General features: G+C 41.0%; 1 protein-coding gene across 1 annotated transcript in view; it reads right to left on the minus strand.

Moving 5' to 3' along the window:
* The window catches only part of LOC308138024 (ephrin-A2-like), a 79,606-nt gene extending 69,304 nt beyond the window's left edge, over positions 1–10,302 (minus strand). The window contains exon 1 of the mRNA XM_080506954.1: positions 9,638–10,302. Within this exon, the coding sequence (XP_080363080.1) occupies positions 9,638–9,837 (200 nt within the window). The 5' untranslated portion in view covers positions 9,838–10,302. The remainder of the gene's footprint in view (positions 1–9,637) is intronic.
* Between the last annotated feature and the right edge of the window lie 3,958 nt (positions 10,303–14,260).

The following is a 14,260-nucleotide window of genomic DNA, read 5'->3' on the forward strand; positions in this document are numbered from 1 at the left end:
TCAGAAATCCACCATTAAGTGTTAAATTGAATTAGTTCACAAAGGAAAAGTTCATTTCTTGAACAATTTGAAACTTACAACCATTATAGATTATTACAGTGAGAAAATTCCTCTCGAAAATTGTACTTGAGTTCATTTCTGAACCAGTACTTTCATAAATCAGTAGTTTTAGCAGAGAATTTCAAAAATAATCGCGTCTGTACTTCTATTGAAGTAGAAAAAATGAGAACTTCAGCCACCTTTGTTCCTAATCGCAGCTCAAACCAGCCGAGTTTTTGTGCACATTCACAGTGATTTCATCTCATTGGCGCTGCTAATCTTGTGTGAAGTGATTTTTTTTTTCTCCCACCACCAGTTTCAAAAGAGCCGGCGTTCCAGTAAAAACTCAAGAATTTAAGGATAAATGCAACTGCATTCAGCGACGAACCCCGTCAATTGCTAACAGTTTATTTCTCTGAACACGTCGGCGTGTTTCGGTGAAGAAAAGGGGGGGGGGGGGGGGGGGGGGGGGGGACTTCCTGTCCGTCCGAGGCGGCGCTCGGCTGATCCTCACTCGGGTCGAGGTCAGAGGGTTTGGAGTCGCGGGGAGTTAAGATGCAGAACAAAATGGCGGTTATAGCAGCCGTGCAATTCTGCTTCTTTCTATTCCACCCCCCCCAAAAAAAAGAAAAAAAAGGAAAAAGAAACACAGGCCGCCATTTTCTTCTGCAGCGGTGCAGAGTGGCGGGTGGGGAGACGAAAATCGAAGAAAAGAACAAAAAGACAAGGAGGAGGAGGAGGAGGAGGAGGAGGAGGAAGAGGAGGGGACCTGATGAAGTCACTCAAGCAATCAGACTTGACAACTTTTTATGTGCGGATTCATGAGTGGCGATGATGAGCGGCCAATTTGTGGTGAACATTATATTCAACATGCACGCGAATTTTTAAAATGTGTGCGAGTGATTACATTTTTTGCGCGTATGACACGTTTGAGGTGTTTCTGCTACAAGGACCTGTAAATGTCCACCTCTTGCTTTGATAGGCAAGTCACTACAGTCCCCCCCCCCCAGTCCGGAATTGCAGGCTCACTTTTGTAAAGCTGGCTCCTTTTCAAAACCTGTACTTTCATGTACGTAATCACAGAGTTCCACAATTATGCTACTTAGTGCGATGAAGGCTGAAAATCTCAGTTCAGATCAAAAGACGCCTGGCAAGCATGAGCCTGCCAGTCTACTCTGAGGGCAAACAAAAAAAAACAAAAAGACCACAACTCGCAGACAAAATGCACAGGTGAAGGTCCAGCTGACTGAGAGGTCAGCCTGAGGGGGAGGTGAGGACGACCTTTCACAGCCCCTCGTGGACACGCGCACATATTTACACCGTGTTGTGCAGAAGATGTCCTCACAAACACACTAATATCAACACGCGTACACACACTGCAAATGCTGCCATAATAGCCCCGTAATTTACAACCCCTGTGATCGGATTCAATGAAGTTTCCTCAAAGTTTGAACTCCTCGCGAGCTGCTCGGGTTTAATGTTAAATGCTGTCGCTGATGTTGAACGACACACTTCATCCTGGAACTGAAGGAGAACAGCCAGAGAGAGAGAGAGAGAGAGAGAGAGAGAGAGAGAGAGAGAGAGAGAGAGAGAGAGAGAGAGAGAGAGAGAGAGAGAGAGAGAGAGAGAGAGAGAGGGAGAGGAGCTCTTTAAAAGAACAGCCCGCAGAGTCGCTGGTGTGCAGAAGTCGTTGAAACGTGTTGAATGTGTGCGCGGTCGATTCCTTCAATATGAACATGTGTTTTCTGCCGTTTCACTCACACGTCTACCTTTATTAAATCCATCAGGGGCTTTTCTCTCTCTTCACTCAGCTGTTTGCTTTTTCTCAAGCCGTGGGAATCTCTCTCTCTCTCTCTTTTTTTTTTTTTCCCTCCTTCAGGGATCTCTAATGAAGTTACCAGTTTGATAGGTTTGTGGCTTCAGGGAGGGAGACGTGGAAAGACAACGATTCAGCGAGGGAAATAGAAAGACAATGCAAGAGGGAAGTAGAAATGTGAGCTGGACAGAGAGAGAGAGAGAGAGAGAGAGGGATGGAAACAATGCAAGAGAGAAAGACAGAAAGAAGCTGCAGCCACAGAGGAGCGCTTCATTTCCTCATGATTTCATTTATTGACGACGAGCAGTGGTGGAAATATTTTGGCTTGACCTGCGAACAGGGAGACGTCTCAGGAGGGTCTGAGGGCGGAGGACCTGCAGCAGGACGTCACAAAAGACCTCCAGTCTGCAGAGACGCGCTGACCTCAGCAGAAAAAACCCAGGCTCGCCGGCAGAAACGAAGCCTGCACAGTTCAGCCATTCATCAGGACCAGCATGATCACATTGCCCCGCTCAGACAGTGACGCTGAGCAGCAACTTCCAGCTTGAGGATAGAACAGCAAAAAATGCTGAGCAGCTCAGACTTTCCCGCCTCTTTTTTACCTTTTTGACTTGAAGATTTCTGCCCTTTGGATCAAACGTATGCAGCAGATCAGAGCTGAATGTTTGTTTGAGCACAAAATGTCACAAAATACTCAAATTACAGTAAGATCGTCCATAAACAGGCAAATAACCGGCGCAATTTCACATTGATTTTGGTGGAAACATGACTGAATTAACAGCAGCGATTCCTCGGAGGTCACACGAGGACGCGGCGTCAAGTCTTCCACCTTTCCCCCCGCAACACATGTCAAACCTGCAGTTTATTTCCTCCTTTCTCTCATAAATCTGTGAAAATCTCACAATTATCTCACATATAAAAAAAAAGAAAAATCACTAAGCTGCCATCAACACCTGTGAGCTTCATCCTTCTCGCCTCACCTAGCGCCGGAGCTGCTCCCGATATCATCTGCAGCTCGTTGAAAATCCTCGCAGCACAAGCCTCTCCTCCACTAAACATTCACACCTGCAGCTCCTCAAGTGCTCATGAATACATGAACTCCCACCTGAGAGAGTCCACAACAACTGTTCCTGCCTGAAAACATATTCTCATCTCAATAAAGCTGTTTTTTTTTTTTTTTTTTTATCCTAGTCGAATAAACATCTTTTGCTTCGTGCAAGAAAAGTAGCTAACTATTAAAAGAGCTTCATCTTCTTTTAGGATATAGGGAATTTCCAATTAGAAAAAACAAAACAAAACATTGCTGTGACTTTTGCTGGCAACTCGCTCAACAATATTTATCACAAAGGAGGAATTTTTTGCCAGAAGACGAAAGAGGAAGCGGCTCTCAAATCATCTCTGCAGTCTTGTATCGCATCAAAGTGTTAAAACGTGTCCCGAAGCTTTGGACCCGGAACATCGTCTGTCACTATGTTAGCATGGAAGCACTCCCACTATTTCCTGTCATATCTTCTCCTCCTGTCGGCTTCAACGTCAACGTTGTCTTGGTGCGAAACCAGGATTGTAACTTTCAGACTGTCCTGACGTCAAACAAACATATTAGTCAGAAAAAAGTAACGAGATTAATTAATCGTGCTGAAAACAACGTTAAACCCCCCCTGAGGACACGTTGGTCGTCCTGCAAAGTTTTAGACTTTTTTTTCTTCCGCCAAATACGGATTTTTACACGACTTTTTTTAATAAAAAAGGACACCAAGACAGTCACGTTTGTAGTCCTGCAGAATATTTTAAATTCCAGACGTGTTGCAAAGTGTAAAATGCTCTTCTGTGACTTTTATTGGAAAATGAATGAAAAATAATTCCGAAAAAAAATGAATTTTCATAGTAAAATCAGAACTGAGTTCGAGATGAAAACAGAAAAGCTCATCAACATCTGTAGTTCTATTTTGCATGATTCAACGTTTTCAAAGATAAAGAGTCATCACACGGCAAATTCATCATAAATAATGATAATTAAATAAGTATGTGAGATGAGGTTTAACAGTTAAAGTGTTAAAGGGGGGGGGGGGGGGGGGTATCACGCTGCTACAGTAAAATACAAAGCAAAGTGAATTTAGATTATAAGACTTCAAAATGTCTGTCCGAATAAAAAAAGCCATAAACTGAACCTGAGATCGTCTGGATGTAAGAAGTCGTCTCAGGTTAGGAAGCAGCTCAACCAACCGGAGCACTTAAAAGCCGACATTTAGGATTCGAGTGCAACAAAAAAACAGAAAAGTTGCTTTTTAAATGCATTAAAGCAGAAACAAATATGATACGCAAGAAAGAAACCTGATAAAATATTCAGCTCTTGTGAGGTCATCTCAGGTCACGAGGCAGCTGAAGGATAAAAATGCTAATAAATGGACAAGAGGCTCATTTTCCTGTTTATATCCGATAAATAGATAAACTGCAAATAACAAAAAGCACAAAATTGAAATAAAAGCAAGTGGATGTGCGAAATGTTAAGTCAGGGCTCCACCAATCAGACGGGCTCAGAATTCAACCAAATTCAGTTCCATAAGCGTTTACAAATCAAACTAAACCTCGTATGAAAGGCGGGAATTAATTTGCGACTCCAGCGGCCAATCGGAGCGCTAGAAACACACACAAATGTGAAAAGGTCCCTTCAGGTCATCAGACAGCAGCACCAATCAGAGAGCTCGGAAGTTTGTCACATTGTAAAAAAAAATTATTTTTTTTTATTTTAAAAAATGAAATTGAGCCGCCAATCAAACGTCATCAAATGTTAGAATCACATGAGGTCACAGCTTGACCAATCAGACACACACACACACACACACACACACACACACACACACACACACACACACACACACACACACACACACACACACACACACACGCACACACACCTCTCTCACAACCTCACAGAATGAAAATGAATAGAATGAAATCAATTGGAATAGAAATTAATACAATAACCTGTAAAGGAATTGAGTGAAACTAAAACGACCAAGACTATTATGGGATGTAATTAAAACTAAATGCAATACAAAGGACCACAATAGGGGGGGGGGGAAGAAAGAAAAAAAAGAATGAGACTAAATGGAATAAAAATGAATGCCGTGTATGTTAATGAATGGAATCTAATTTATTGTAATGAAATTAAAATATGGTATTAATCCTAAGAGGAAATGTGGAAGCACACACCTTAGTAGTAAAAGTATTGAGTCGTTTTCAGAGAGACCATAGAAACACGGGATCATTTCACACATTTCACTCAACAACCGTTTATTTAGTGATAAAATGTTGATTGGTTCGGTTATTTAGGAAAGCGAGGTTGAAAATTCTCCAATTTTAGCGGAAAAAGGCCTTTTCTCCACGTGACAAATGCTGAAAACCGTCAAAATGTGATGATTTTTATGTCTAATTAACCGACAAGACACATTTTTACAGCATGCAAGTCGTCTCTGTATGAAAATGAATACTCCTGGTTACCCCCCGTTCTCTCCGTTTCGGGCTGAAACAAAACAAGTCGACATCGACTTCATGTAAAACGCATTCAGATGGTTAGATTCCACAACTTCACACCTCTGAATAGGTCACACTCACACTAAAAGGTGAATAAAGCTGATTTGTCGCATTTCTTTTTATGTCAATTAGTCCATGAACTGTGACCTGTGCTGGCTCCTATTGGAGGATTCAGATCCCAGCCGGCCAATCAGAGGAGACCACGGCGTGATGGAGACAGTAAAGGATGAAAGAGGTCAAAGGTCAAAGAGATCAAGGCCTCTGCAGGCACATCTTTACTACGTAATATGGGAGTTCATGTGTCGTTGGCAGGAAAATATCAGAGAGACTGACGAGGAAGAGAATCAACTGTGAGGGAAAAAACGCCTCCTGTTGTTATTCTTTTCTGAAAATGGTTCAAAAGTTGGCGATTTGAAATCCCATTTCTCACTCTCGCACTCCCTCTCTCATCATTTCGGCCACATTCAGAGTCGCTGAGCAGCTCATTTATTCCTGAACTGAACTGGAAACACTAAACGTCAGTAACGGTGACAAGTTCATAATCTTCTATTTCACTACTGAACGACAAAAAAAACCCAAAAAACCTCCGTATGATCCAACATGACCAAAATTATACGTACACTGATATGACAAAAGTAAAAATCTCATCTAAAAAAAATCAATCTCAGTCTTTTTTGCCCAAATAACAATGAACAAAACCCTGAAAACTGGTTTCAACCCGTTAACGTGCAAATCACCATGTGAATGAATTTTCAACATAAAAGTCACACACCGTATCTATATTGTGAACCTGCAGCGCATGACGAGGTGAAAGGTGCATTTTAAACAAATTGACCGGAGGTAAACTACAAATGGAGAAATATGTACGATTTTTGTCAGTTTGACCTTTAAAAAGGTTTGATTCTGTGTCGCCGGTATGAAGGAATAAATGGAAACGCGACATGACGTTACGATCGAAGAAAAGATGAAACATCCGGGGGTTTTTCAGTCTAAAGATGGAAGAAGTTGAGTTCAACCTTCTCACTCCAGACACAAAATGGCTCTTTTTTGTTTATATGTGATGAATAATCTGGGAGAAAAAAAAATAAATATATATCCCCATTTAACTATGTGGGTTTTTTTCTTTTTGTGGAATTTTTTTTTAGATATTACTGTTTATCAGAATTTTCCAAATTTGAGCATTTTTTCATAATAAAATACTGTATTCATTAGTAGCAGTAGCCTAGAAGTAGCAGTATTAGTAGCAATAGCACCATTATACTAACTGACGATGTAAAGAATGTTTGAAATTTTTGAAATTCCAGACTGAAGCGGAGAATTTTTATTTTCACGTCCTGCCACGTAGGCAGCAGCAAAACAAATCTGAATATAATAATTTGATTCCACAAATGCTTTGACCTTGAAAGATTTGTTTGTATTACTTTAGAGCAAAAATACATTTTCAAAAGTTTCTGTTGTGGATGAAGACTATTTTAACGTCAACAGGATATTTTCAGATTTTCTTTTTTCACATTATTTTTGATCCAGTTGCTTTTTCACACTCGTTCTTCCACTATAAACGCAACATTTCATAGATTTTTTTTTTTTTTTGTGGTGTATTTCTGGACATATTTCAGTGACCAAATGAAGTGTTTCCACCATAAAACATCAGAAATGATTAAAAAATAAAACTGGAAATATTCAGTCAACGTGTCAAGAGACAAAGAAAAGCATCAAATTACCACGATAAGCATCAGAACCACAAAAATCCAACATTCTTTCATTAGAATTTTTAGAAAATCGACCAAATGGTTAAGATTCCTGTTTTCTAGCTCACGTTTGACTCAAGCCTCAAAGCTTGTCTCATTTTTCAAACAGATCGGGACAAATAAAGGAATCTTATATAAAATTGCATAAAAAAAAAAAAAAGAAAAGGAAACAAAAGTCCAAATTGACATTTTCTGGACCATTTTAATGAGCTGACACAAATATGTCACATGTAAAGAGCTGAAACCTAAAAATATATATTTTTTAAAAAGGCAAAATACTAGGTGGGAAAATACACAAGAAAATATTCTAAAGATCAATTCCACATTGGTCCTTTTTTTTTTTTTTTTTTTTTTACATAAGCATAGTCTGGTCTCTGTTTTATTGTTTTACAGGCAACAAAAGCTATTTTCATTTTTTTTTTATATGTTATATGTTAAGTTTTTTGTTATGATAAGAGATTAGTCATTCTTAGCTCATCAACGGTCCAAATATACATGAAAACAGTCAAACTATGATGTTACGTGTCATTTGAATCATATAGATTGTAAAATTTTAGTTTCATAGATTCAAATTCTAAGTAGAAATCTGCAAATTAGTCACTTTTTGGATCAGGAAAAGATAATTCTGCCTTTAGAAACGTTGCTGATTAACAAGCAGGGGAATATAAATCAACTACAGCAGCTATTAACTCACCTTTTAAATCATTGTTCTCCACTGATGTGGTCTACACTTAATGCTGTAAATCTGATTTCTGGCTGAAGAAGCTGGAAACTAAACATATTTCACATTTCTTAGCCTCTAAAAGATGGAAAAGCTTCTTAAATACTTCATATTCAGACGTACTTCGATGAATGGTTCTGAAAATGTTGTAATTTTAACTGAAATATCTTTATAATCATTCTAAAATGTTTGATTTCTTCATTAAGTGCGTTTATTCTCCACCATTAACTGACTATCTTCACAAAATGAGACATTTCATGTTTAATCGATGAGCACAATCATTGACTGATTATAATAAGAGTAATTCGCCTCAGGACAGTGAGAATAATCATTAGCAGCAGCACTGGGATCAATAAGTCTGCACGAGAGCATGAAAATGCTTTTTTTGTTCAAGTAAAAGCTGAAAAACACACAATTTCAGTCTTTTTTGGGGGACAGAAAATGATTTACAAACTGACAGAAAGTCTACGATATCTTCAAATCATCCGTTTTGGCATTACTCTAAACTGAAGAAGCTCTGAATTTCACAGTTATTTCTCTTCATTATGCTTTTTTACTGAGTAATAGAATCCTTCAATGAAAGAAACATACAAACTAAGAGCCTGGAAAGCCATTACCGGCTGCTCCACTCTGCAAATATTGGACCTTATTGATTAAAAAGATGTTTTTGATATCAGAATATTTGAATATTAAGCAAAAGAGAAATATTCTGCAACTAGTTTGGTCCCACATTTAAAAAAAAAAAAAAAAAATATCACCATTTAAGTTTTCTCAGCCAAACAAATATTAAAATTGTGAAGATTAATCAAAGTTTAACCTCCAATCATTGAACCAACCCCCTAATCCAAAGGCAAACACTAATACAGACCTTGAAACGCACAACCAGCAGATTGACTCAACAAAGAACGGATGGTTCTGATGAAAATATGGTTCTGATATAATCACATTCTATTTTGCTATGACTTTGTTTAAAAGAAAAAAAAATCTCATAAATACTTTAAAATTCACACAAACCCTACAGGTTCAGCCTCTTGTCTTTTTATTTATGGTTCAAAAATAATCTGAGACATCAGGCAAGCTCCAATCTTCACATTTTCCACTATTTAAGTTATATATCGAGGAGAAAAATCAATAACAAGAGAAAAGCACAAGCCTGGAGCCTCGAGAGAATGAAAATAATGAGAAATAACAAACTTTAACCAAGAAACTGAGTCCATAAAACATCAAATAATAAAAATAAATAAATAAAGGTGTCTTCATTCATAAACAAATGAGCTTAAAAAGTGGCCAGAAACTAAAATAGAGTGTAAATTAAAAAGCGTGTGTTTATGTGTGTAGAAACACGCTGTTGTGTCAGTAATGCAGTAATAACACCGTAATACAGCAGCAGGAGCCTCGTTCAGGTCATTTCACAGACTTTTCTCACTTGTTCTCCACAATGCAGAAGAAAATTGAGCAGAAAGTTGGTGATTTGTGTAATTTGTAAGCTAAATACAAAGTCGGCCCACGATGGATGGAATTTGGGGAATTTTCTTTCTTTGAAATGCTTCCAGGAGTTTTAGAGACAAAAGGCAGGGTTTTTTTTTTTTTTTTTTGCTTCATTAAAAGTGTATAAAAGACAAGAGCATCGTGAGCCCAGAGTTTATATGTGAGATTTTAAAAAAAAAATTTGTATCTTGAGTAGAAATCAGAAAGTTTGGAGTTTAAAAAGGCTCATTGCGCAACGTCCCCGCGCCATGGCACCGGTTCTACCGGGTCCGCGAGCCGCCCGGGTCCTACCTGGGGTTGGAGCTGTTCCAATAGACCGCGTACCGGTCGGAGATGAGGCGATCGTCAGTGACGGCGGAGCAGATCCGGAGCAGGAGGCCGAGCAGCGGGAGCAGCAGCAGCAGCGGAGGCAGCGGCGGAGGCGGCCGCCCGGAGCGCTCCATGAGCGGCGGAGGCGGCTGCTGCGCGTTGCGCTGCGAGCCGGCGAGCATCCGCGGCTCCTGGGTTCAACTGTGAGGACGCGACGGGAGGAAGACCAGAGCCAGAGCCAGAGCCAGAACCAGAACCAGGACCAGGACCAGGAGCCAAGCACATGAACCAGAGAGGAGTCTCTCCGCTCAGAGCGCGCCGGGCTGCAGCGGCATCCTCACGCGGTTCAGCCGGTTTCCACCCAGCGGGGATCCTTCCATCTCACGGTGGGCAGCTTCTCCTCGGAAATCCAGCAATTATCCTCCGCGTCCAAACTTTCATCCTTATCAGCCCCGAGTCAGAACCGGGTTCGTGGACCGTGTGCGCGCGCGCCGCCTCCCAGTCCGTCCATGTGCGTCCGGTCGCCGGCTGCTGCGCTCTCGCACCCACACGTTTTACGCGCAAGCCTGCGCTCGAACCCGGGGCCCGCTTCACTAGAGTGGCTTTTTTTTCCGAACCGGTGCGCACTTTTCAGAGTTCCACACACTGCGCGGGGTTCCCCCGGAGCTCCTCCACCGCCTCCTCCTCCTCCTCCTCCTCCTCCTCCTCCCCGCTGCTCCCTGGAAGTTCAGTCTCCGTCCTTCACTCAAACTTTCCCTCCGTCTGCAGCCGAGACCGAACCGAGCCGGGCTGAGAGCGGGACGGGTCCAGGGGACGGATCGACCGGAACAAAAGAGCAGCGGCAGAAAGAAACGAGAGAGAAAGTTTGTTGTCGGCAGCAGGAGGAGCGTTTGTCTCGGTTACCGGCTCTGCTCCAGCCCGCTGCTCCCGGTGCGTCTTGGAGAGGCGGAGCTTGAGGTTCACGGTGTCCTTCAGCTCCTCCTCCCTCCCTCCCTCCCTCACACACGCACACGCACACGCACACACACTCACACTCACACTCACACACACACACACACACACACACACACACACACACACACACACACACACACACACACACACACACACACACACACACATTCAATATGGAAACACGCTCATCCATAACAATCACAAGATTAATCAAAAACAAATTTTTAAAACATGAATCACAATCAATTTATACTACATTCTGATTTTATTTTAATTTATCTGTGTTATTTAAGAGTTTATCCAGACTGGGTGGTTCATTCCACATGAAAGAAACACCAAAACCTGGATTTTCAGCAGGTCAAACCACCGACACACTTTTATTGTGAAAATACCAGGAACGAATCGAGTTAAAGTTGAATGGTAACCACACTCGTCCCTCATCTATAAACTCGCTCTTATTCCCGCTACACACTGCGATTTTCATGCAAAACATGACAATCGTTATCTTTGGTCCCGACGTCACAGTGTGGATCCAGTGTCCACAACAAAAACTTTTTTTTTTTGGGGGGGGGGAGATTTTCTCCAAACATACAAATGGATGTCGCATGCTTGTTACGTTTTATTCTTGCGCAATCACGTCAATTCACCGACATCGTAGGCTGCGATTCAGCTCGAGTGTTTGTCCTGCAATCTGCACACAGAAAACTTCCTGTTCCGCAGTGTCGTTAGTTGTGAACTTACACCATTGTTAAGGCTGCACAGTGTGTCGCCGACATTAGTGCAAAATTCATCCTCAAGATTGAATTTCTGAGACTCTTAAGTGAGTAATTTTTTTTTTTTTTTTAATCTCGCCGGTCTTTATAAGCTGCACCTGCTGTTACACCTTTGGTTCTGTATTTAATGTATTTTATGCTTTACTAAAAAAAAAATGTGTTATGCTCCAGTTTTTGATATTTCATCTCCTGTGGTGAAGCTCATGGGGCATGGAGTTCAGCATTCTACATCAATGTCTTTAACATTTTGTTCACAGTGTCAAACACCGTCAACGCACTTTTATTTCACTATGTCTGTAACTTCATATAATCTTATGGAAGTTTGTGTTTTACGCGATCTGTCTTGTTAATGACATCATGTGCCTGGAGAGATGAAAACCGTAAAAACCCACAGTGACGCACTGAACTCATTCATTTAATTTGAACTTAAGTCAGGAGTTTGCTCATTTTGTGACATAAAACAAATCTGAAAGATAAGTTGTTGATCAACTGAATTAAAAATCTGTGTAAATATGCAGAAATTAACTGTGACGTTGAATGAAGTACATGAATAAAGGTTCAATAAAAAAAAAAAAACATCTAGAAATGCAACAAGCAACTTGGTGATCTGAAATATGTTTGTCCTGCTGCTGATGCTGCTTCAATAGCAATAAGATCGTTATATTTCACTGCTGCATGCTTCCATCGTATCGGAAGAATTTAAAGTCTTTATTTGAAATCTACTGCAGTATAATCGTGTGGGCTGGAAAAACGAACCCTCTGGTGATGCTCTCTGTTTGACGAACCCCCCCCCCCACGTCTCTCTCACACACACACTCACACACACACATATTCGTCTCCTAAATAGTACTGAGGATTGAACGCCTGAGACTCGATGAAGCAAAACTAAACACACAAACCGATGAGTTATAATCACACATAAAACACAACCTCTTTAGGAAAGAGAAAAGAATAAATGTTTATAGTTTTACAGCATTTCCATCTTGTCTTCAGTTTCCAGTTGTATTCTCGCTGTTGTTGTTGTTTTTCCACAATGTAAAGTTGTTTAATTCTCCAGCACACGTGAGGCTCGCGATTTTTGAATTCCTTAACTTTTTGTTGATTTTTTTTTTTTCATCCTCTGATTGTTGTTAGTTGTCGTTTACTTCTTTCCGCAGAGGTTTATGGTTTTACTTCACGTCTGTTTATTTGTGTTTGTTGTCGTCTCGGCGATAAGTTGCTGTTTGATCTGACAAATCTCTTGAGGGGGAAATCGAACCAGTCTGACCGACGAGTGCTTTCTTTTTCTTTCTTTTTTTTTGCAGCTTATTGAAAATAATTTACCAGTTGATTTGAACAAGATTTAATCGTCCTACATGAAGACCTCCTGGCTGTCTTTTTGTTTTTATTTGTGACGTGCGGCTTTGTATTTCCACTGTGGGGTTTTTCCTCTGACGCTCAGCCGGATCTCCAGCAGCAGCTCAGACGTGAGCGGCGGCTCCAGTTCTGTGAGGGCGGCGGTGAAGCCCTGTGATGCATTCAGGAGCCTCCTCCTCTCATCCAGTGATTCAGCACTCATAAATATTTCAGAGTGTCAGCTTTGGAGGGAAAGGCGGGAGAGGGAGGAGGGTGGAAGGGAGGGGATAAGGAAGAAAAAGAAGAGGAATACAGATGAATCTTTAATTCTTGCTTTTAAAATGGGCCCAAAGATTAATGGAGCCGCACTATTAAACTTTCAGAGGGTCCACATGAATAAATGCAGAAACTGCCGGGCGTTCGACAACCGCTGACCATGTGCACGTAGGGGGAGAGAGAGAGAGGGAGAGAGAGAGCAGGAGGAAGGATGAGGGGATTGGTTACTGCACCGCAGGAAAACCACATCACACCAGTCAGTTGTTATTAAAGTTCCGGTGGCATCGGCAAGCGAGGGAAGAAGAAACTGGGCAAGAGATCCGATTGGTCGAATTAAAACTTGAAATCCAGTGTGGCTCCGCGCACCGTTGTTGTCCAAACTAAATTCATTTTTGACTTGTGATTTATTTTTTTTTTGGTATGTTTTTCGTCACGGTTGTTGTTGTTTGTGGGTTTTCCGCCAGTATATCAATATTGTTTCTTTTTTCAGTTGATGATCTAAAGGTTTGTTTCTGTTTCACATCCATGGTTGTTTTTCTTAGATACGATCGCTCGTCGGTAATTATGGAATTCCTGGCTTCTGTTTGCTAGTTACTTTTTAACTGGTCCCGTCTGTGTGTTGTCATTGTTAGTTGTGGCTTACTAGTTAGTGAGCCTGTAACTTAGCAGTTATTGAGTACTATTGGTTATTTCAATGTTTCTAATTCACTTTCCACTTGATTGTTGGTTACTTGTTAGTTTATGTTGGTATATTTTCTCCTATTTACTCCTGGTTCTTACCTCTTACTGCTAATTGTTACTACTTGTGGGTGAGCAATTTGTATTTTCAGCCCGTGACAGTTTTTAATCTGTGATCGTCTTTGGAGTTTGAACAACTGTTGGTTTCTCGTTTTGATGAAACGTTTCTATGAATTAGTTTAACTGGAATTGAATTCTGAAAGACAACTTCTCCACAACAGTACAACTATAACTCCAACACACACACACACACACACACACACACACACACACACACACACACACACACACACACACACACACACACACACACACACACACACACACACACACACACACACACACACACACACACACACACACAGCTGAGCTGGCTGGCAGCGTGAGCCGCAGCACAGTCAGTGTTGTCAACATGAGTTTGTTAATGAAGCAGTTTGATTTCACACTGAATGAGTTTCAATTAATTACAGCTTCACTTAATGAAGGTAATTAGAGTCCAGGCAGGGAGTCTGTGTGTGTGTGTGTGTGT

The sequence above is a fragment of the Blennius ocellaris genome (genome assembly GCF_963422515.1).
Source record: "Blennius ocellaris genome assembly, chromosome: 12".
NCBI lineage: Eukaryota > Metazoa > Chordata > Actinopteri > Blenniiformes > Blenniidae > Blennius > Blennius ocellaris.